At 53.8% G+C, this 21,523-nt stretch overlaps 2 protein-coding genes across 2 annotated transcripts; both read right to left on the minus strand.

The window, feature by feature from the left end:
- Positions 1–5,230: 5,230 nt before the first annotated feature.
- E0L32_001043 (uncharacterized protein) lies at positions 5,231–6,600 on the minus strand (the record flags this gene model as incomplete). Its single annotated transcript, XM_031133096.1, has 5 exons — positions 5,231–5,669; positions 5,740–5,909; positions 5,966–6,033; positions 6,093–6,323; positions 6,378–6,600. The coding sequence occupies 5 exons, from the start codon at positions 6,598–6,600 to the stop codon at positions 5,231–5,233; spliced, it is 1,131 nt and encodes a 376-aa protein (XP_030992936.1).
- A 3,977-nt stretch (positions 6,601–10,577) lies between these two features.
- On the minus strand, positions 10,578–13,853 carry E0L32_001044 (uncharacterized protein; the record flags this gene model as incomplete). The annotated part of the gene is made up of 5 exons (XM_031133107.1): positions 10,578–11,177; positions 11,311–12,186; positions 12,244–12,899; positions 12,957–13,542; positions 13,851–13,853. 5 exons carry the CDS (start codon positions 13,851–13,853, stop codon positions 10,578–10,580), a joined length of 2,721 nt encoding a protein of 906 aa, XP_030992937.1.
- Positions 13,854–21,523: the final 7,670 nt, after the last annotated feature.

Here is a 21,523-nt window from a genome sequence, read left to right on the forward strand (position 1 = left end):
GACCGACAACGGTTGTTCTCAAAGGGCCTTCTCATCTTGTGTCCATTGAGATATCACCATCGATGCTGACGCTGGTCAGAGAGATGGCCGAGCACGGCTCAGTGTCCCTTTTGACAAGCCTACATTGATCGAGGCGGTCATCGTCAACATTGAGTCAACCATGATCAACGAGCGTTTGCCGATAACGATACATTCGTCTACAAAACCCCAAGAAATGTATTTGCATTAATAGTCCAAGAGATGTGTCGGCAAAATTGATCGTGAAACTGGTATGTTGCCCGTGTGGACGGAGGTGAAAGCAGCCTGCTACGAAAGTCAACCATTCACAAACAGAAAATTCGCGAGAAAAGAACATGTTTGTTTACTGCGATTTGATCCCAGAGAATCCTTGACATTACAAGATTGCTTCTAAAGGAGTTATTGGAGAAATGTTCGTTCGGCCGCTTGGCTATGAGGGACTATCATCCATCCATTATTGTCAAGAACTGACATTCTTACAGAGGGCTCCGAGTAGTCCTTGAAAACATCACAGGCCAAACGTACTTCTAGACTTGATATCGATTGGTTGGCTCACAGCCCTGTAGCATTGATACATCGTACCGAAGGAAAAGCTTCTCGTTGTTGGGCCTCTTCAATACACATGTCGTACGTACACTTGATCTACACAATCGACATCACGATTCCAGCACGAAGGAAAGCAAGACTTTGCCCGAGTCTTACTCGATTAGCAGCTGGAGCAGTGAAACAAAAGCAAAAGGGTTACCAGAGAGAGTAGTTATTCCACGATAATCTCAGTCATTCTTTACCATTGTCTTGGCTGTCCTGAAGCTACTTAGACACGAGGAACCGCCCTGCTACCGTCCGTTGATTGTACTTGTACACTACCACGCCAGAGTCCACATCTCGCGGTACCATCCCTATCGTCCTGGGACCGTCCCTCATATTGCTAAGCATCTTCAGTCTAGATCCCGGAGATCTATCGTCACACTGCAGGAAAAGGGACACGGGACATCATTCTCCTGCTCGCGAGGATCATCCTTCCTCTCAAAAAGATCTTCCAAAGCAAACTCAAAAGTCTTCGTTCCCTTTGCCCAGCAACATTCTCCGATCTCGCTCGTCATGGCGGAGCATGGCGAAGCTCAAACGCACGACATCGTGACGTAGAACCCGTATCACACCGCTTGAATAAACTTTTCGTGCTCTCCCCCCCTGACGTTCAATAGTCTTCTAATAAAGATCCTTGACCGTCCTACCCATCCGGTCACACCGCAATTCCAAAGCGCCGAAGAATGTCGATCAGCCATGGGAACAGCCAGTCTTGGGCCTCGGAAAGTCAAGAATGGGCTTTTGCAAAAGCGCATGCGTCGATCTCTGACGCATAAAGGAAAGGAAAAAAGCAAAACCGCATGCACGAAACGCTTCTGCGCTGAAAGCATGCACTTCCAAACGTTGAAACACTAAAAAGAGAACCCTTGCTAGACATGCAGTAGCCTCAAACCTTCCCGGGAGAACGAGTTATTCACCGTTCTCTGACAAGGAATCTCTTTCAAAAAAAAAAAGTGCACAAAATGAGATTGCGGTTCGTTTCTTGACCGCCACGAGATGCGGTGGTTCAGGACCGCGAAGCCACGCGGATGATCGAGCAAGGGATTGCTCCGCGCGCAGGACAAGAACTTCTTCTCTCTCGTGGGTGTAGACCTATCCTTGATAGTCCCGGCGACCAGGTTCGCGTCTGACCAAGCCGGAAAATTCAAAAGCAATGAGGCTGAGCTCGCGACGAGTCGAATGGCACGACCTGGATACAGGCCCTCGCCATCCCAATGGACGCCTCATTTGGAACACGGTCCCGGCTGTCCCGCCATGCCCTTTTCCTCCCTGTGATTCTTCACGCGGGGAGATCCGGATGGAATGGGAACAAGATCCTCCAAAAGCAAGCCTTCACTGTCCTTTGATGAGGAAGGTCTTGGCGGGCGAGAAAGCAACGAGCCCGCACTGCACTGGCAGGCAGGAATCCCGCCCCCCTTGTGAACGTGGCTTGGCTGAACCGAAACCGTGTGCCTTTTGGCGTCCGGGTCAGCGTTTGAGACTCTGAACACAAGAGACCCGACATCCTTTCTTCCGGCCCCTTTACCTCCGCGACACGTGGCAACGCGCGGTGGCGTTTTGGGTTTTCTGAACTGTCTCTGAGTTCCTCTGTCTCTGCTGCTGCACTGTCACACACGTTGGGGGAAAAGGCTCTCAGACCGCCGATACGTGACATGCTCAGACAAAGAAGAAAGGAAAAGGAAAAAAAAGAAAATATATCGCTCAGGTCCAGGGTCATGTAAGTGCCAGTTGTCGGGATCCCAGGGGGAACCAATAGCCGTTTGCCTCGTTTATGGTCGACAACAACGACAGGTCGGTACCACGACCCTCCCCGGGACCAACCCGCCCCCTGGCCCGGCAAGTGTCGGCTCTTTTCCTTGTTGTCAATGAGGGATTAGAAATCATAGTGCGGCAGGTGGAAAGGTAGTGTGAACAGGTAGGACTCTGGAAGATCTTGGAACAGCGAAGAAGAAGATGAAGCAGAAGAAGGGGCTGCCCAACGCCATGTGATACCCGCGACGCCGCTCAGGTGCAGCCAGGGATCGCTTGGAGGCAGCTGTTATGCACGTCGAGCCATTGGGAAGGAACACCAGACCGGTAGGGGGGAACAAGTGCCAGTCACGAGAAAGATAAAGAGAGAGAGAGCCCAAACAGCAACGTTGCAAGGCAGTCTGCGAGTTACAGGATATGTCCGCTGACGTCAACTCGCACCTGAGCAAAGTCGGACAGCAGCAACTCCCCGTCGAGTTGACTCTGCGAGCTGGCCTGCTCTTCCATGCTGGAGAGCAAAACGGGGGAAAAAGAGGCTGCGAACCGATGGAGCCCGAATGCGAACGTTCTAGGCTCCAGAAAGGCGGCAGGCAGGTATGTCGGGCAGGAATTTCGTCATCAGGGTCTCGCTTGCATGAGCAACGGGGCAAGGCGGGGAGGGGAGTAGGTGCATCGACGACCCCGTGATGAAACTGCTCGATGAAAGTGGACAGGTAGGGGTCCTTTAGGATCGAAGAGGAGCAGAGCAACAGCTGGGACGTGAAACCGGGGTTTCCAGAGAGAAAGAGCCCGATGTATTTCCGTAGCTTGAAACGGATTGGTTCATCCGTGCAGGTCTAGCTGGACGCATCTGTGGTTTGTGAATGGCTCGATGTCATTATGCACCGTCCTTGTTCCCCTCCCTTGATTTTCTTTGGCTCGATTCATCCAGCCGGTAGGTCACTTGGAGCGCGCAAACCGCGGTCTCTGGAAATCATGAGAGAGAAGAGGGGGGGTACAGGAACAGGGCGTTGGGCTCGTCTCGGAGGTGTTGGGACTCAGCTGTCTGTTTGACAGAGAGGGCGACGTCTTGTGTGTTCCGGTCCTGCATGCCCTCGTGTCTCGATCTGTCATGCGATGGGTAGACAGACTGCTTCGCTGTCGTGCCCGAGAGACGATGCGCGCTTGGACTTGCTCAGTGGGGCCGGTCGACCGGCGGCCGCCCAATGGCCGCTCGTTTCTCACGAACGGCGTCGGTGCCGTCTCGACGATCCATTCAAAGACCCGATGGATCTCTGGGTCCGGCCCGGGGCCCGCCCTCTAATTCAACCGCAGGCCTCTCTTTGGGGGCAGGGGGGGCGTCCCTGCCATCAAAACGCACTGCAACCTCGATCAAGAGGGGCCAACGTAAGAGGCAACCCGAAACGACCCCTCACCGGTTCCTCGAAAAAGTGAAGAAACAAAATATGTATATCAAGCCCGTATTATCGCGGTGTCTGCTCTCGAAAACGGGCTTGCTAGGTCTGCGACCTTCCGGCCGCCAAGCGTTTGTGCCCGACCGTCACACGACACTGTCGAACCAAAGCGGCAGTCGATGAGAGAATGGAAGTTGGAAGAGTGCCTGACCGATTCTGTTGCGGGTTGGCAGCGGTATTAAAGACTTTGGACTGTTTGGACCAGTTCTCCCCGAGGAAGCGACGTCATGGTCTCGTCATTCTCTGGTTCCGTATATTGATACAGCGTCTCAGCCATCTCGGAGAGAGTGGCAAATTGACTCCAGGTCGTACTGCGTCGTGTAGATCCGAAGCCGAAGCTGCAGGGGCGGGTATGACAGGACGAACTGCAGCCAGCTCCTTTGCAAGCTAGCTCTCATCTCGCATCCCGAGATCACATCGAGATCAGTGATTATCCGAACCAGTTTGAGATAATCCACTCTGCTTGGGAGGTACAAGAAGCTCAAGCAGGCCTATGTCACAGCTTCTCGGCCAGCAAGAGCTGCTGGCCACAAAGTCGACTCTGACCAGGCTCTTCGGCTTTTTTTCTTTTTGCTCTCCTGCAGCATGCCATCTCCACCTCGATTCTTTAGCGAGTGGCCAAGACCCGCGGAAGCGGTAGGCTAGCAGCCGTGGCAGGCTTGATGAATTTGCACTTTTGACACGCAGAGTGCCGACGTATCATATGCAACCCGTATGCTGTGTTACACTACCGGTCTACTCCTCGGTCTTGTTCTTCTCGCCCGGAGACAGCTCAACGGCAGAATAAGCTGCACTTGGGGTGGGGAATGCAGATGATGGTCTGAGCCCCCTTGGATCTAGACACTTACACTCTATTGCCAGGCAGGGATGCTGCTCATTGGTTTGTTCCTGGACGCGTACCCCGGTTTTCAAGGCTCTTGTGTGCCATTCCCATCTGGCCAGTCTGCTACTGCTACCCTCTGGCTAGTCGTGATCGGCAAGTAACATTACACTGTGCAAAAAGACGTTGGAAACCTTGCTTTTGCTAAAAAAGAAAGCATTGCGTTTCTGTATTGACCCATTATGCTCTATGTCTTTTCACAACATCTCTTACTTGGAAGATGATGAACGAATTTGACCTTCATGGCGCACCAGAAGCGCCCAAAGAGGCATGTGGGCCAAAAAAAAATGATTGTTTGTTAATAGGGAACCAATGAATGAAAGGAAAAGAAGGGAAAATAAGAAAGTAATGATTCTTTGTGAGCTCCGATGTAGGCCTACTCATCGACTCCAACGTTTCTAGTGCAGAGTAAGGCCGTGACGAAAGAACATGGTCCAAAAAACGCCAAATGGTGATGAGCTTGCGTACTGCCACTTTCCCAATGACCTTGCCTTTTCTGTATGCCAGACGCCGATACCATAACTCGTCGCGAAAACCGGTTTCAGTTGGGGTACATGCGGAGAGGGAAGTAGCCTGAAGGCATGGGCTCCAGATGCCAGGTCTGGTTCCCCTCCTCGGAGAAGGCAGTATCCCATTCCTTCTGAAGCTCCTCAGGGAGTTCCCAGCCAAGCTCGGGGCTGCGAAGACGAACGCGAACCAGGTGACGCTTGGCTTGGTCGCCGTCGACGAATGCCTCGCGGCGGTGGAGAACGGCGAGGTTGTTGATAAAGTGCATATCGCCAGTTTGGGTGGTGATCTCCAATTGGGTTGCCTGGGCAATCGCCTCAATGGCATCGAGGGCCTCGATCTGACGCTCAGAGAGAGATGGCAAGGTCTCGGGCCGCGGGTGAGCCGTGTTACCCAGCAGAGGGGTTCGACCGAAGTTCATGACAAGGTTGGAATCGCGATGGAAAATGACAGGGCGGCAGTGGAAACGTGGCCTGCATGAGCGCAAGAGAATTATAAGGGATACGGCCGCAAAAGAAGCAAGATGGTGGTGTGAGAACTTACAAGGCAAAGGGCCAATCAGATCTAGCAAGAATGCGAATAAGATCAGGTCGTGTCTCGGCCAGGACATTGTAGACTGTGTATGCAGAAGCAATAATGCACTTGCCACCCTTGGCTGCCGTGTTTCGTGTGAGCCATCCGACAATATCGCCGGATTCCTCATTGTGGAAAGACTAAGAAGGATGTTAGAGTATTAAGAGCGCAAAACCTTGTGTGATGACAGCTTTACAATTGACTTATTAGAGTGGCGGTGATGCTCAGCTTGAGTCGAAGAAGAGTTATCGGCAACAATGTGAACTTATCGAATTAGCCGTCGAGGTTTGTTCTCAAGCCTGTCATCAAGTCTGGTCACTTACCAAGCATATTGCCACGTCCATCCTGACGACCATGCTGGCCGCCGATGTAAGAGTTGACGCCCAGGTAGACCAAGGTCAGATCCTCGACAGAGTAGGCCTCGGGCTTGATGCCTCGAACGAGGCAGAAGCCCTTGCCCTGGTAAAGGTCCAGACCGAGCTTGTCAAGCTTCAAGCCCAACTGGGGCAACGGGAATGTGTCACGCGAGACACAGGAGCCATCGAGCTCAAGAGCTGGGTATGTGAGTCAGTGCTGTACTCACACGTCAAGCAGGATCTCAGACTCACACTTGAAGTATTCGATAGCTGCATTGATCTCGACGAGATCAGAGGCAGTGAGGACACAAGCGTAGTCTTCCTGCTTGATCTCGAGACCGTTCCATGCCAGAGGGCGCTCAAACTTGGCCGGGAAGCCTGCAGGCAAAGGCGAGACCTCAGCGCAGACGCCGATCTCTGCCATTGAGGCTGAGGCAGGCTCGCCTAGATAGGTTCCAGTAGTGACAGTGGCCATGGTAATGACTGGGTCTGATAACCGTCGGCAAGCAAGGTGCTCTGTGCGGTCAGGGATGGAATTCACCGAGGAAGTGAAAGAGAGTGAAAGAAGTCGTAAGAAGCGGCAAGAGGTGAGAGAATCTTATGAGAAGTGAGTTGCAGATGCTGCTCCGAGACGAGTGATGCCGGACGAGAGGAGAAAAGCGGTTCAGGATATGGGCGAAGAGCCGATATAAATATGTAAACATCCACCCTCTGACCGGATTGGAAAGAAGCAGAGGGCACTTTCCGCTTCCAAGGGTGCCCTGTGAACACGATCACCCTTGCCGGTCGGGCAGAGACATCAAAGATGACGACGTAGGGCAAGTGCAGAGCAGTGTAGGTAGTGATAGGCAGGCCTTTCTTTTCGTTGATCGGCCGTGGTGCCGTATCGGGAGCTGCAACAGTGACGGCAAGTCACGTCCTTCTGACCACTCAATGCTCGCCAGATTGCCCTCCTTAGAAGGCCGTCGTTACCCAACAACGACACACTCAAGGGTGCCTGGCCGCTGGCATTGCGTTGATGGGCATTGCTCGAGAGACACAAGGAACGGTCAAGGACGGGAAGAGACAGGAGAATGGCGAGCAACAGAACGATTGGCAGCCGATCAATCAGGGTACACAGCGAACTCGGAGATTCAAGACATGATCCTTGAGATTTGCTAGCCACCGGGTTCGATCCCTTGTCTGTGCTTGGTGAGTCCCTGTCAAGACGGAAAGAAGATCCGGGGGGGCGTGTGAACTTTGATGCTGGCGGCTGGCTTTAAATGGAGAGGCCCGGTTTGATAAATGGCCTTGACCGCGGGCCATTGCCGCTCACCTGACAAAGTACAGAAGTTGGAGAGGAAAGAATGAGGGAGAGAAAGAGTGTTGGAAAAAGCAACGTGATTTTCACCAAGGGTGAGGTAGGGATATAAGAAGTAACAAAAAGGAAAGAAGGAAAAAAAGAAAGGGCAACAACGTCGTAGAGTGACGGTGTGGGTGGGGAGCCAAAAGGACCTGGTTGATGCTGAGGAGTAGAGGCATTGACAGTCAGTCTTGCTTCGACGGCTGAGCATGCACACACAGCAGCATCCAGTCCCAGAGAGACCAACACCGGATTTGAGATCAGGAGACGGGGAGATCGACGAAGACACTGATTGCGCCAAGAGACAGGAGAGAGACCAGCAAAGATTGGAGAGCATCCATCAGATGCATGAGGGGAGCAAGGAATGCTTCCTCGTCTCTGCATAGTCGTGCCCGCCCGACGCGACGGTGTTACCTGTGAAACTCGGCTTCCCTGATCGGGGTACAAGACATCTCAACGATGGAGCCGGTAAGGAGCCGCAGCATGCAATGCGAATTGCGGCGATGACCCGGACACAGAACCAGATGGCTCCTGCATGGGCAGAGGAGCAGGGATGACTGCTTCGTAGCAACGGCTGGAGTACAGCAAGGTGTGTAGGTTGCGAGGACCGGCGGTCTGCCAAGGGGTACGCGGCGGAGCAGACCGGGGCATCAGGAGAGAGAAGGGAGGCTGCATACAACTATGCATGTTCGGAGGAGAAGGAGGGCGCGTGACTGCTGGAAAAACAAACCGAAACAAAGAAGAAAAGAGGAGAGGAGATGGGATGGGATGAGATGAGATGAGATGGAGCACGATGGAGTCGTGCGTGTGAGATGGCGAGATGCAGGGGAAGCACAATGACAGAAAGCGCCAGGGGCTGGGTGGTGTAAGTTGCTTTAGGTAAGAACATGTACGTAAGCAGACGACAGAGATGAGAGATGCCGAAGCAGCACGGAGAGAGTGGAAGTGGCGAGGCGTGCAGTGCTGTGAAGTGAAGTGCAGGCAGGGCGTTTCGATGGCTGGCCGGGGTTGGTTATCCGGGCTCTTTCCTCGAGGGGCAGCTTGTGTGTATGTGTGATATCTATGAAGACGAGGCAAGTGCTCTGGACAAGTAAAGTTGGGATTGATGCAATCCAAGCGTTTGTCGTCTGCCAAGGCGAGAGCTACAGAGTGGCTGGGAAGAGCATGTAACGCATCCGTGCTGGAAGAAGACACCACGATGGGGCACAAGAGAGCAGCGTAAGAGCAGAGCAGGAGCATTGAGAAGAGAGGACACAGGCGGGGGGTCGAGGCAACGCCCGGGCATGGCATGGCGGGTGGTCCCTGTCTCGGCTCCAATGAGCGGGATCGTTCCTGTGATTCTTACGTACTAAGTGATGTATCCAGCAAGCCCCCAATTACCTCATTCAGCTCATACGTCGCACTCCCCCCCCCAGGTCGGGCAGGCGCCGGCATCAGAGGGAGAGAGGCACTCTAGCCCCTGCCCTATGACCAGGGAGCTCTGGTGATCAACGATGGGCGGCTGCAGGCAGTGGTTCTCGCTTCCAGGTTGTGACTGAACCTAGTTCGCTTACCCGCTTCCGAGGACGCTGATCGATTGCCTTCCCGCTCGATTAGATCCAACGACATCCAACGAGGAACCCACCGACAGGAACGGTCGGGATGCTAATGGAGCCATCCGGGACGCCAGCCTGAGGTGAGGGGTGGGGACAGACGCAAGGCCCAGCCTAGGCCCAGTAATAGGATGTGCCAGGGAGGAAGACAAAAGACACGGGCTACCTCAGGCAGGGAGCCATCCGTTATGATGGATGGGTCAAAGGGGACAGGCCAAGCCAGCCATGCCGCAGTGAACGAGTGACACAGCTCCAAGAGAACAGTCTTGACGGGGCTAGCCGGAGCTAAAACCGGCAAGATGCCGAATTAGACATCACATCGGTATGCCAGGTCGGTCGGGTCAGACTAAGGACCTTCATCCGCTGTGGTAAGATAGAGTGATGCAGGCCAGTTGGGACGGCATGGGATGGGATGGGATGGGATGGGATGGATGTGTAATGGCTGGTGGGTGTGGGTGTGAGAGAGCAAGAGAGGGAGAGGGAGGGAGAGATGGCTTGCCATACACCATCACATTCACCGCACACCCTCGGGGAAGCAGAACGCGCAGCTACTTCGTAAAACGCCGAAATATAGGAAGGGTTATCGCAGGTTTGCCTCGAACAATGCACCCTCCCATAGGCCGGGCAGAGATGAGAGACCACCAAAAGCAACAGCCGACTTGCATGGATTAACCCAACCCGGCGTTTCCTACATACAACCGCGCATCTGCAACAACGGGGCTGCCGTGATCAGTCGGAGAGCCGCATGCCAGATACGTAGCGATCGAGATAGGCAAGCTGTTCATGCTCGACTGCGACTTCGACAACGAAAGGAGCGCTTGGGGAGTGGACTCTTGTCGACGCAGGTTGTGTGCGCCACCAAAGACAACAGCATCCTTGCCGCCGCCCCACGAACCGGGGATTCGATTTCAGCTTTCAAAGCGACGCTAGAGGTACCTACAACAGGGCTTTTCCTGCCGGGTAATGATGCACGCTCCGCCGCATGCGCTAATCTCTCTCATGCCAGTTGCTTTTTCCTGTCCTGGTGGATTTGCACGAAGCTCGCCAACAAGCAACAAGACAAAAAGGAAAGGCGAGGGTCCTGTACTCCGTAGGTGGTAGATAGATACCTAGGTTAAGTAGCTTGCTCGAAACAGTGATTGTCCTCCAGCCCTCCCTCCTACCCCTCGACAGCAATGCTCCAGATCAGTTCCTCTCAAACGCAATAAGGAAAATCTTCATGGGTAGTGACCGCCGGATCTGCAAAAGCCACACAGCAGATAGCAGACTTCCAATGCTGTGCTCATCGGCATCGCCCACTCGCCCTTGTCGCTGCTGTTGGTTGTTGGTGAAGTGGAGTCAATAGCCGACGCCACTCTGACCGGCCGAGAACCATGTGCATACCCGCAAATCCGGTTGGGCGAATAGGTGCAGGCATTTCATCTCTTTTGGTGCGACTGCATACACTCTACTGCACTACCAAAGCCCCATGCCCATCCATACAGCCAACCAGTCGCCTCCGCGTCGCAGGGGCATGAATTAATCCATCGTCCGGGGTAGCCAGTTCTGCTCGAAAAGCTGACTGACAAAGTAATAGTCGTTCTCGCAATCCTTGAGTGCCCACACATCTGCCCATTGTTTTCCTGCAGAGAAGGGCGCACGAGGCCATGTCAGCTGTGTTCGATACGCAAGAAGACGACGTTCCCTGCAGCCCTTCTCAAAGGGGTACAGTACAGTAGGGGAGGGGTGAGAGGGGTGTTGGAATAAGGTATAGGCCCCGAGCCTGGTCATCAGGGCCGGACAAGGGACATGCGTGAAGGTGTGGATTGCACATATGAACCACGGGGGTGTCTTACTGTGATCCGCGGCATACCGCCGAGTGTAATGAACAAATTGGACGGCCGAATCATCCAGTTCCGCGAGGTTTCGAAGATCCACTGGCTTGCAGGTTGTAGAGAAGGGGAAGACGCCCTTGTTGCAGTAGTGGAAATATGCCAACAGAGTTGTCGCGCCTGCATGGATTGTAAGCAAAGCATGACCAGGGGCCTTCACGCAGGCTGACATCGTTGCCGGCTTCAGAGGGCTAGCGAGCTCACCTAGGTAGTACTGCTTCACTCTGTCCTCCCGCGCAAAGCGCCTCTGCGGGTCAAGATCAGCAATTCATCCAGTTCCGCATATCTTCGCATCAGCCCTGGGAGTAGGGTACCCGGCTCCTTACCCAGACTACCCCGATCGGAAAAAGGTTGATAGGAGGTGGAAGGGGAGTTCTTACTTTGAGGCCATGCTTTCGTGCATAGCTAGCATCATGCTTAATGACAAGAGCTATGTTGTGCAGCAGTATGAAGGTGACCAGGTACGTCGTGAGCCATGTTCTCTGCTTGTTCTCTTGGGTCATCTTTTGCAGCATTTCGAGAGTTTCTTGCCGTAGCTTGGTTTGGATCTGGTGGATCAGGATCATGTCGAGCTGTGCACCCATTACCGGCGGAAGTGGGGTCTTCCCTGGGAGTGGACTGCTCTCGTCCATGAGATTCTCGGGCATGCCCAGCCTTTCACTCCCAACGATCTCGAAGGATTTGGTAGTGAGGCGGATCGACATCCACAAGTCCAGCGTGGATGTCAACAGATTCCTTTCCTGAGGGGACGATTTAGGATCGGTTGCCAGCCTCAACGCCATGCCGTACGTCTGCCAAAGCAACTTCTCCCGAGGTCCCAGGATCTTTTTGCAGCATTCCACCAAGCCAGTCTTTATGTACTCGCTGTATGCAGTTCTGGCCTTGTCCAAGTCCACCAGCGCATAGGGCGGGATTTCAACACACCTGGTCTCTCCCGTCTCCGTGACCCATGAACGTTGGAGCCTATCGCCTTCCTGAGGGACGAACTCACGTACACGTAATTCGACGGAGCTGGCTGTATATCCCTCAGACACATGAATGATCTTGATGTCTGGCGACGCCCAGTTCTCGATCTCGTCAAACATGTGGTTCTCTTTCCACCGAAGCGTCCACTCGTGACCTTGAACCTGGCCAGGCTTGGAAAGGAGAACGTCATTGATCTTCAGTCGAAGACAGGGCAGCCGCCATATTTTGCTCGCCGATACTTTCTGACATGTGAGACAAGTTCCCTTCTCGTCTTCGGGATCGGCGTTGCACTGTAGACTTGGTGTCAGTTGTGGGAATCAATGTGCCACGTGAAGAGAGATACCGACCCGTATGCGTTGCATCCTACATCTGATACAACTTCCGATTTTCCTCGTGTTCGCCGTCTTCTGTCGCTCTATACGATCCTTGAAAGGCCCACGTTTGGCGGCTGGTGGACGCTGGTTGGGGAAGACGAACTCTGGATTGGTGGTATTCGCTTGCAAGTGCAGTTGAGGCGGATCAGCGACGCTCAGGGAGTCAGATCGGCTGCAGCTGGGGGCCTGACTATAGGATGACAATAGACTGCTGGCAACCGCTTGTCGGGTGAACCCTGGAGTGTCCCTAAGCGTCATTATGCCTGCTGCGTAACCGTCATGGCTCGCCAACTTTGGACCGTGTGAAAGGGCTGCGGTCTTCGCGGCTTGTCCTGTGCCCGATTCGAAACAGGGTGCAACTTGTGGGTTCTCAGGGTAACACATGGCCTCCCTGCTTGTTGTCGGTTGGGCTTTGGAGCTGCGGGACGGCTGTAATGATGGATAATTGGGCAAGTAAGGGCTAGGGAACCCGGGGTTTGTATCAACAAACAGGTTCACACTCCCTGTCTGTTCTGAAGAGACATTCGGGAGGCTGGAACTCTGCCGCTGAATGGCCGGGCCACTGCCGTCGGCGTATGCCTTGTTGTCGGAATACCCGTACGGCGGCATTGGTGCAGTGGTGGGACACGCTGTGGCAATAGATTTAGACACGATCTGACAGTACAACGGGATATCAAGACACATACTTGGTTGAGGTTCATACGTTGATGTTGGTTGGCAAACTGAAAAACTAGCAAAACAATCCGCAAGTTGAGAGCCTAGCTGAGACCCGAGGTTGGAATTCGTCCAGCCCATGAACGAGGAGGTCTGGGCTTGTGGGAGCTCGGGCTGTGGACGACGCACGGGATCATTGATGGTGTGACGGTGCTGGTGAGCCAAGGCCTTCTCGCTCCTATCTGGGATTGCGACGGTGTTGGGAAATTGTGAAGACATGGCGAGATCTGCATCCAAGCGAAGCCTTTTGCTACCCTGTGCTTGGTGCTGTTGACGACTGAAGTCGAGGAGGCTGTCCACAGATACGTGAAGTGTTCGAGCAGCTTGTCCTAGGATGAAATCCCGTTCTTGGTATCGCGAGAAATTCAACAGTCTTTCGACCGGGACGTTCAACACAGATGCAGCTTGTTGTAATATGAAGTCGTTTGTTGGGGAGAATTGAGCAATATCAACAGCCGAGGACGCAACACTGGGGACTGACCCATGGAGCACTGGCTCACTGGGCGACTCCTCCAAAGTGTAGGGCCTTCGCCTCTTCAGGTTATACCCTCGAGGATCCTGGAGACAGGTCAATCCACTGTTCGGTAGGACAACGACAAGAACAAGATCCACGGAGAGTAAGTGCACTACAAAGCAGGACTGGCAGCAAGCAGAGCTGGCTTTGGACACTGACAGGAAGCTGGAACTGAGATAAAACGAAGCATGTCCAACGAGCATCCAGTCTCCAGGTGAAACCAGTTATGTGAATGGGTAGTGCGGAGTTGAGAGAGTATGCTCGACGGGAATGAGGAAGGGAAGTGAGATGATATAGCCAAATACAGACGCTCGAGGAGGAATGGAGGAGCAAAGAGAATGGTTGCTCTTACCATGATGGCTGCGGCAAGAAAGGATGGTGGGTTAGACAAAGGCGTCAGTCAGGTCAGTGCACTTAGATGACGGTAGCAGGTATACACCGGTAGAAGCACAAAGGCAGGGGACCAAAGCAAGGTATCGGTAGCCGTTACAGTGGCCGCAGGAGGTAGAATGATAGCAGGGGTAAGGACGAGAGAGAGAGAGCGCGCCTCGCGACTTGATTGTTGGGGGGAGGGGCGTGTGCGGAGAGATCCAGTGGTCTCACGAAGTTAGCAACGCCATTGCCACCATTGAAGACAGTTCCGGGGTACGATAGGTGGAGGGCTGCAGGAGACACAATCCAGGCAGAATCCCTCGGGTGGCTTGCAAGGGCCGGAGTCGGAGACAAGTGAGGCAGGGTCGGGTGACGGGTCGAGATAGGGGAGGCGAACAGATCAGACCGAGCAGCCGAGAAGGGCGCACGAGGTCTTCGTTCCCTGTCTCAAGCACAACTTTCCTTCTGGGGGGCGCGGCGCGGCCACGGTCAGTGAGAGATGTATCCTGGGTTGAACACCGGTCTGACGTGGTCCAAGGAAAGGGACAGCGGGCACTAAGAATAGCGGTGACTTGTCAGATTGCGATGTGGTGTTATTGAGTGTGATATCGGGATAAATGATTTCTGGACTGCTCCCGGGGTGGTCTCTGGAGAACAGAAGACAGGGGGCTGAGGCCAGTCCAGAGTCTGTATCGTGCTGATCGCGGAGCAGAAATGATATGCAGGCCTAGCTGCTGGTCCCAGGTATCCGGGGGCGGTGGGACGTGCTCACAAGACACCAGTAGGCGGCCTTATTTGTGCGAATGTGGGTTGTGCAGTGGTGCTGCGCAGAGAGATGAAGAAGGAGAGATACCTTGCGCAACAGAATGCCGGCCAGTGCCAAGTTAGGTAGTCAGATCGTCGCGGGGGAATGTGTGTGTGTGTGTATTGGTGTGTTTTCCCTCGAAGGGAGGCCGTCCAAGGGGGCTGGCGTGTGCTGTGCTTGCGCTGGTGCCCCGGATTGAGGTGTTGCGTTGTGTGTCTTGTGATCTCTGCTCTTCTGGCAACAACGGGATATCCTGGCCAAAGCCCGGATGCTGGAGTGCCAGATCGGATCACGCTCCTCACCGTTCGGATGCTCACTGGTGCTGACTTGCCCGCGACACTACCTCCGGGCGGTTGGTGAGTGGCCCGCAGCTCAACAGGGCCCTGGCCTGGTTTCCTTGGCGCAAAGCGTACTTCGTAAGGCGGCAGAGGGTGAACTGGCGCGCCGAGTCCCCTGGCAGGTCCAGTGTTTGACAGAGGCCAACTTGTTGACTGAGCCGAGGCCGAGTACCAGTACCAGCAACAACAGGTCGCATCAGACGGCTGCCGATCGAATGCGCTTGTGGTCAGTTGGGGGAAGGAGGCGGCCTGGAATGTTCAAGGCTGAGAGAAAGAAGAGGGACTCGGTGAGATGAAGAAAGTGTCGATGGCGGCTAGGTTGGGCTGTTAAAGGTTAAAGCACATTGACCGGTCGCGCGCAGCGGGGCACCACACGGCCAAGGACCCAGATGGACCGGGGTTACAACGGAGGTTGAACAATGTGTAAAGGTGAGATTTCATCAATAAGCAAGCCAGTTAAGGTAGGCCGGTAGATACAACAAGGGGGGGTGAGCCCACTCTCTCGGAATCCAAAGCTCATGCGATTTGGTGACCAGGAAATCGACGAAACGGTTCGCGTGGGTGCATGGGTAATAAAAAGGGGGGGAGGGGAGGACGGCGGAACGAGGAGGGAGGAAGACCACAGACAGACAGACAGACAGACAGGGTGGACAGGCGGATAGGGATAGACGGATAGACAGACAGGTTGTCAGGAGACGACCTGGATGATACAGAATCAATTCCAACACGAGAGATCGCATGGCAGAAAAATTGCGCATGCATGCGGGTGGGAGGGGGAGAACGGAAAGGTCTGGATGGCAAGTGCAATCCCAATCCATGTTGCAGCGAGACTTGGGGGATGGTGGGATGGTGGTGACGGAAGTGGTGGGAAAGAGCCAGGCACGCCCAGTGCTAGTAAAGAGAGGAAAAAACAAATAATCCAGATGACCAAGTACAGTTGAGGTTACAACCCGACAGGCAGGCATCAACAATTACACCCCAAATATGACAGCACAGCACAGAGCAAAACCGGGCGGGAAAAAAGCAACGAGCAGCGAAAAGCACGCAAGGCCGGCTCCATTCTCGTCACTTCGTCCCGTCTGGTCATTTCACCACAGCTTTCAATAAATGACAGATCAGTTGGGAAGAGAAGGACAAAATGACAAGGACCAGGGCCGGGACCAGGGTTGATCAAGACGCCATCTTACTTGGCCTACCTTCTCCGTCAATCCCTTCTCTGTAATGTTCCATCACTCGAGCAGGTCTGGCCCCCACGACGACCCCGACTCCAGCTCCAGCGATGCGGGAAGAGGCGCACAACAGCCCGGTCCCCAGACGTTGCCCAAATTGCCATGCTGCCACGATGCAACGGTGCCATGCCTGCCAGTCATTAGTGCCATTACAATAGTTACAAGTACTTCACCATCGAGCATCCAGCATCTATGCATGCGTACCTTGTCGGCTGCCTCAGCCTCCACCGATCCCCGACTCTGCTTGTACCAAATCGCCTCTCATTGCGCTGGATTCCATGTGTGCTTGAACACGCAAGCCCGGTCCCTTCCGCTTTCGCCTTCCCATCTCCAAGTGACTCCAAACGACATTCTTGGCCCGCAGAGAGCAGCTCGGAGAGCTCAAGTCGGCGAGAAGGTGGTGGCAGAGAGGTCATTCGCTTACCAAAGACATTTGTGACTTCTTGCACCAATAGGATCCGAGGGAGCCCTGGACATGGTGTGAACAATGCTGCCTTTACGCCTGTACTCCGTAAGTTCCTCCCTTCATACCCAGTAACTCTTATCCATGCCTCATCTGTCGGGATCGTGACGAGACAGCCGAGCAGTTCACGATATCATATCTCACATAAAAGAAGTGGAAATCTCGAGCGCGCTCTGACAATTCGGTCCCGTCCTGGAGCTATGGTTGACCGAATCCTCCTTGGGAAAAGGATGGCCTTTCTGTGATGCGCACGGTCGGCACCCGCTCCTCCCAACAGCCCTCTCAGACACTCTGCATGCTGTCTCTTACCAAGCGTCGGGACCGCATCCCAGATCGGAAGGCATCGAACCACAGATTCCCGCCTTCTCTTGCTTCCTTGGACCATGCTCCTTATGGATGACACGTTAGATCCTGGGTCGTCATGGCGTTACTGAGCAGTGATCTACATACGATACCTGACCCCCGCGTGCCTCGTGATAGTGCTAGCGCCTATGTGTTGGCTCCAGTGTCGATCCGTTCCGGTGCACTCTGCCCTCACAGCCAGTGTCTCAGTCCTTCTCGCTCTGTGAAAACGTCGCCGAGAAGAGAAGTGAGGATCTCCAATCAAACCACCTCCTCCGATGTCCAATATGTGGGCTACGCTGCATGACAATTTAACTTATTATACCCTCGAAAATCTGTACACCAACTCCTCCAGGACCTATGTAGTCAACAAGTTCTTGCATCTTTGGAGGCATTAGATGTTCCACCAGAGACACCAATGATGCCTCCTTTCTGCTTTTGATCTTTGTTTCACGACAGCAGCGGAATCAATGGAACCATATGACCAGGCATTGCGGGGCATGCTCACAGCTGGCCAACGCTTCCCGTGCAGTCATATATGACAGCCAATCGTTACTGGTCAGTAATCGAGAGACAGAATACCTAGGTTTGCGAGAACCAGAGCAGAGAACCTGACCCGCGGGACTTAGTAGCGCTGACACGACAGAATAGAACCTCGATCCAAGCACTAGGTACGTAGACTGGAAGTATCACGACACACCGGTTCACTGCTTCTACGGCGTGCCGTGCCACGAGCTAGCGTCCACTCGTGGTTGCTTACGGCCACCATAGGAAGTCGGTGCGATGGTGCGTTTGGGCGCCAAGTGACCAATAAAGCCAGCCCTCCTTCGGACGCCACAGGCTAGACGTCGGCTCGAGGTCACCTGTTCTCTTATGTCGTTTCTACAACATGCATGAGCTTGCTATCACGATGAGTTGATGAGTCTTGGAATCCAGGATCGGGACGGCATCACCAATCTCGCTTAGACATGTTTCCCGGATCGGACCTTTTGGTTGGATGCATGGTCCGGAAAGGATTGGACTCCCCATTACCCAATAGTCTTCACTCGAAACACACATTGCTGAAAAAATTATGTCGGTCTGGCAGTCATTGGTTGTGGGTGCCGGCCTCATGCAGCTTGCCTTCCACAATAAGCCAGGCTGCTGGTTTCCAGGAAGCGAGCCAGGCCAACAGCCCGCCCTTTCTGACCGGTGTGAGGACAAAACCCAATGAACGGCATGGCAATGTCGCAAAAGAACCGGCGCTATTGGCGTCTCCTTGGGTGTTACAAGGAGACTGCCCGAGAACAAGCCAAACCGGATCGAATCCCGAGTGCGTGCCCATGGAAGGGTGGGAGGCTTGAGTCGTACACACCGCCATCACTTCTGACAGCAGTACCGATACAACCAAAAACCAACAAACTAATGAAGGGATCAGCTTTATCTCGGATTCCAGCCTGGGCACATGACAGATCTTTGATCGGTCCCCGGCGACTTGACGAAGTGTGATATACGCGCAGGCAAGAAAGCTGTAGTCACAACTTGGCACCAAGGCCCTCTTTGGTGGCGGAGTACTGTTGCTTAGGTGGGGGTCTTGATGCAGGGTGTCCCCTCCGGTATCCTGTGACGATCTCTCAGCGATGTTCCTGCTTGTGAGGGACGCTTTTCTTCTGCAGGTTCGTCCTTCGGGGACCTGCGGCCTGGTTCGCAGGAAGAGTCAGCAATGCACCTTGATGCGACGCCGCTTTCGTCGGTCGGTCTTTGGCGGCTCATTACCACCCTCTCTCTATGTGATCGATGATTCATCATTCCGTTTCTTTGACCAGGGAAGAGACGAAGCTCTGCGAAATCTGTCCAACAGTAAGGACATGCACAGCTGACCAACTTGTGTGTTCGATGTCAACTTCCCCTGCTCGACTATGTCTCTCTTCAGTGCCGATCAAAGCACCTAACCGGGACACTCTTCCACCATCCTCAAGCCTCAAATTCGTAGACAAGGGAGGAGGATGAAGTCGAGCAAGAATGGAGACAATTCTCCACTTTGTTGGAGCCGCCTCTCGTTGCCGCCAGTAGTTACTCCCTAGCTGCCGCCAAGCTGCCGTTGGCCTTGCCATCCGCTCCGGGCCGCTCCCGAATTGTTGTTAGTTTCACCAAGAATTCTCCACATCGTCTCATCCTCTTCTGTTTCTCTGCTTGTGACATCTTCAACGGGATTTTTGAGACATCTTGAAAGCCACGAGGGCTAGGGCGATCACTCCGTTCTTGCGCTACCTAGCCGGGCAAAGGTCGACAGGATCACCACCTGGACCCTCCTTTCTGGCCCGATGCTGCATCTATTTACCGGCATCACACCGCCCGGAGACAGCGTGCATCGGGCTGCATGATTACCCGAGTTTGGAGAGCCTCACCGGTTGCCACGATCATTTCCTGCATTCTCACCCTCACCCTCATTGATCTGGTTCAAAATTACGACGTGGCAGGCCAAAGGTCCATTTCTTTTCCCGGCAAAGCGGCCGCCCAAGCCAGACACGACTATTTCGTCTTGGGAGTTCCGCTAGATTTGCCGCAGAGGGACCCGATGTCGGTCGCTGCCGGCTCGAAGTACCAGTACAGCGCGCTGAATGACAAGGCGAGGGTGTGATTCTAGGTTGTTTCCAGTCCATGCATGCTGCGGCCATGTCTGGATGGCTCGTGATGCGAACCTTGCATATAGGTACCTCGTAATGTAGACCACTCAAAGTCACAAAGAATCCCGGTATTCCCTCTTCCCGCCCCTATCAGGGGTCAAAATATGCATGTGGAGTTTTTCGAGAGTAGGAAATGCACGGTTTGGAAGCTCTGTGAACGGACTGGAAACTCACGCTGGCCGGACGACAGCCCCCGAATATCGAGGATGTTGATCATGAAGGGCCAGCCTGGTGCGGCAGAGATAATCCTATCACCTGCATGCAGGCTTTGTAAATCCTCAACCGACTCCCGTTTTGACCGACTACCAGAAACGGATTTGATGAAGGAACGACTGATTTGTGAGCTAAACCAACTCCGCTTCCAATCCGCCCAAGGCTCTGAGGCGGTTCATCTAGCGAGGGCGAGTGAAAGCCCTTGGGTCGGACGAATCAAGATCGAGGGTGCTTCAATGTTCTGACAGGTCCGGTCAACGGCCGGTTGCGACAAGACCCAATCACCGAGTTGACAGTGGATTTGATCTTGGGGGCGAGAAATCGATAACTTTGTCTGTGGCAGAATATCCCTGCGAAGGACGACTGCCAAGAGCGACGAGCAAGACTGTTCGCATTTTGCCGCCTGATGTGTACATTGCGATAGTGTTTTGGCACTAGCCCATGGGGCTCATGGGGCTCCGGTTAGAACAATCAATTTCTACGTCCGATATTCAAAGGAAATAGGTCGGCATCTTTCTCTCAAGGCAAGCTTTCTCAAACTCATCAAGAGTCTCTTTTGAACTTGAGCATTGAACCATGTCTCAACTGATCATGAGCAGGACTACGACATGAGCAGAAGGCCGGTCGGTATAGGGAGCTGTAAGAACTCATGCACAACTCCGCGATTAGTTGATATCCGGGTCATGCACAAGACCGTCGTTCGACTTCCCGGCAAGTGTGTGGCTGACGTAAGGGACGGTGCATACCACAATACTGCTTCTTCCACGTCCGCCAATGTGGTGCCCAACAGAACAGCAGCGAACCAATCAAAAACTCTTCTTCCCTTGGGTTCGTGGTGGAGACGACTGTCAACTTCACTTCTTCAAAACAAAGACGCGGAACACTGACAGAGGTATCCATCGCCGCCATTACAACCAAGGCTTGATGCGGATATTGAGAGGCCTGGAGAAGCGCTTGCTTGCCTGACTGTCAGAAGCGCCACCGCTGTTCAAGCCCCAGGCTCGGCGGCGCGAGCCATCGCGTTGGTGCCGTTGTAGACTTGCTTTGTTCAACCAGCATGCTAATGCATAACGCGGCTACCTGCACGCAGCCTCGAAGTAAAAGAAGAAAGAAAAGAAAAGAAACCAACCTCCACCGCCAAACCCACCCTTCCTTCCCTCAGGACAGGTCTGCCCTGCCATCCGGGTCTGCCCGTTGGTTGTACACGACCACCAGTCAGAGCGGATAGGGGTTGTGAGAGGAAAATTAACTGCAAAAAGCGGTGGCTTGGAACTAAAGTATCGCAAGATTTGACTGTCGTACCGGGGGTTCTTCCCGTATTGCAGACGGAAAGTGATACTTGACTTGGCACGCGACTGTTCTTGTCAGTTGGTCATGATCCACTTGAGTACAACCAGTTTGCGGGAAGGCACAGCCCGTCCTTGCTGAAAGAATAGCTGGTCGATAACCTGATTCTATCACGTCTGGCCTTTCAGAAGACAAATCTCATAGCCTCCTTGGCAGGCAATCTTCCTTACTTTCATCCTGCCTGAGCGAGATTAAGCAGCCGAAAACCGAATCTCTCCCGGACCGCGAGCCGTCTTTCACTCCTTGCAAT

Source organism: Thyridium curvatum, assembly GCF_004353045.1.
Source record: "Thyridium curvatum strain D216 chromosome Unknown NODE_4_length_842636_cov_84.159710, whole genome shotgun sequence".
Classification (NCBI taxonomy): domain Eukaryota; kingdom Fungi; phylum Ascomycota; class Sordariomycetes; order Thyridiales; family Thyridiaceae; genus Thyridium; species Thyridium curvatum.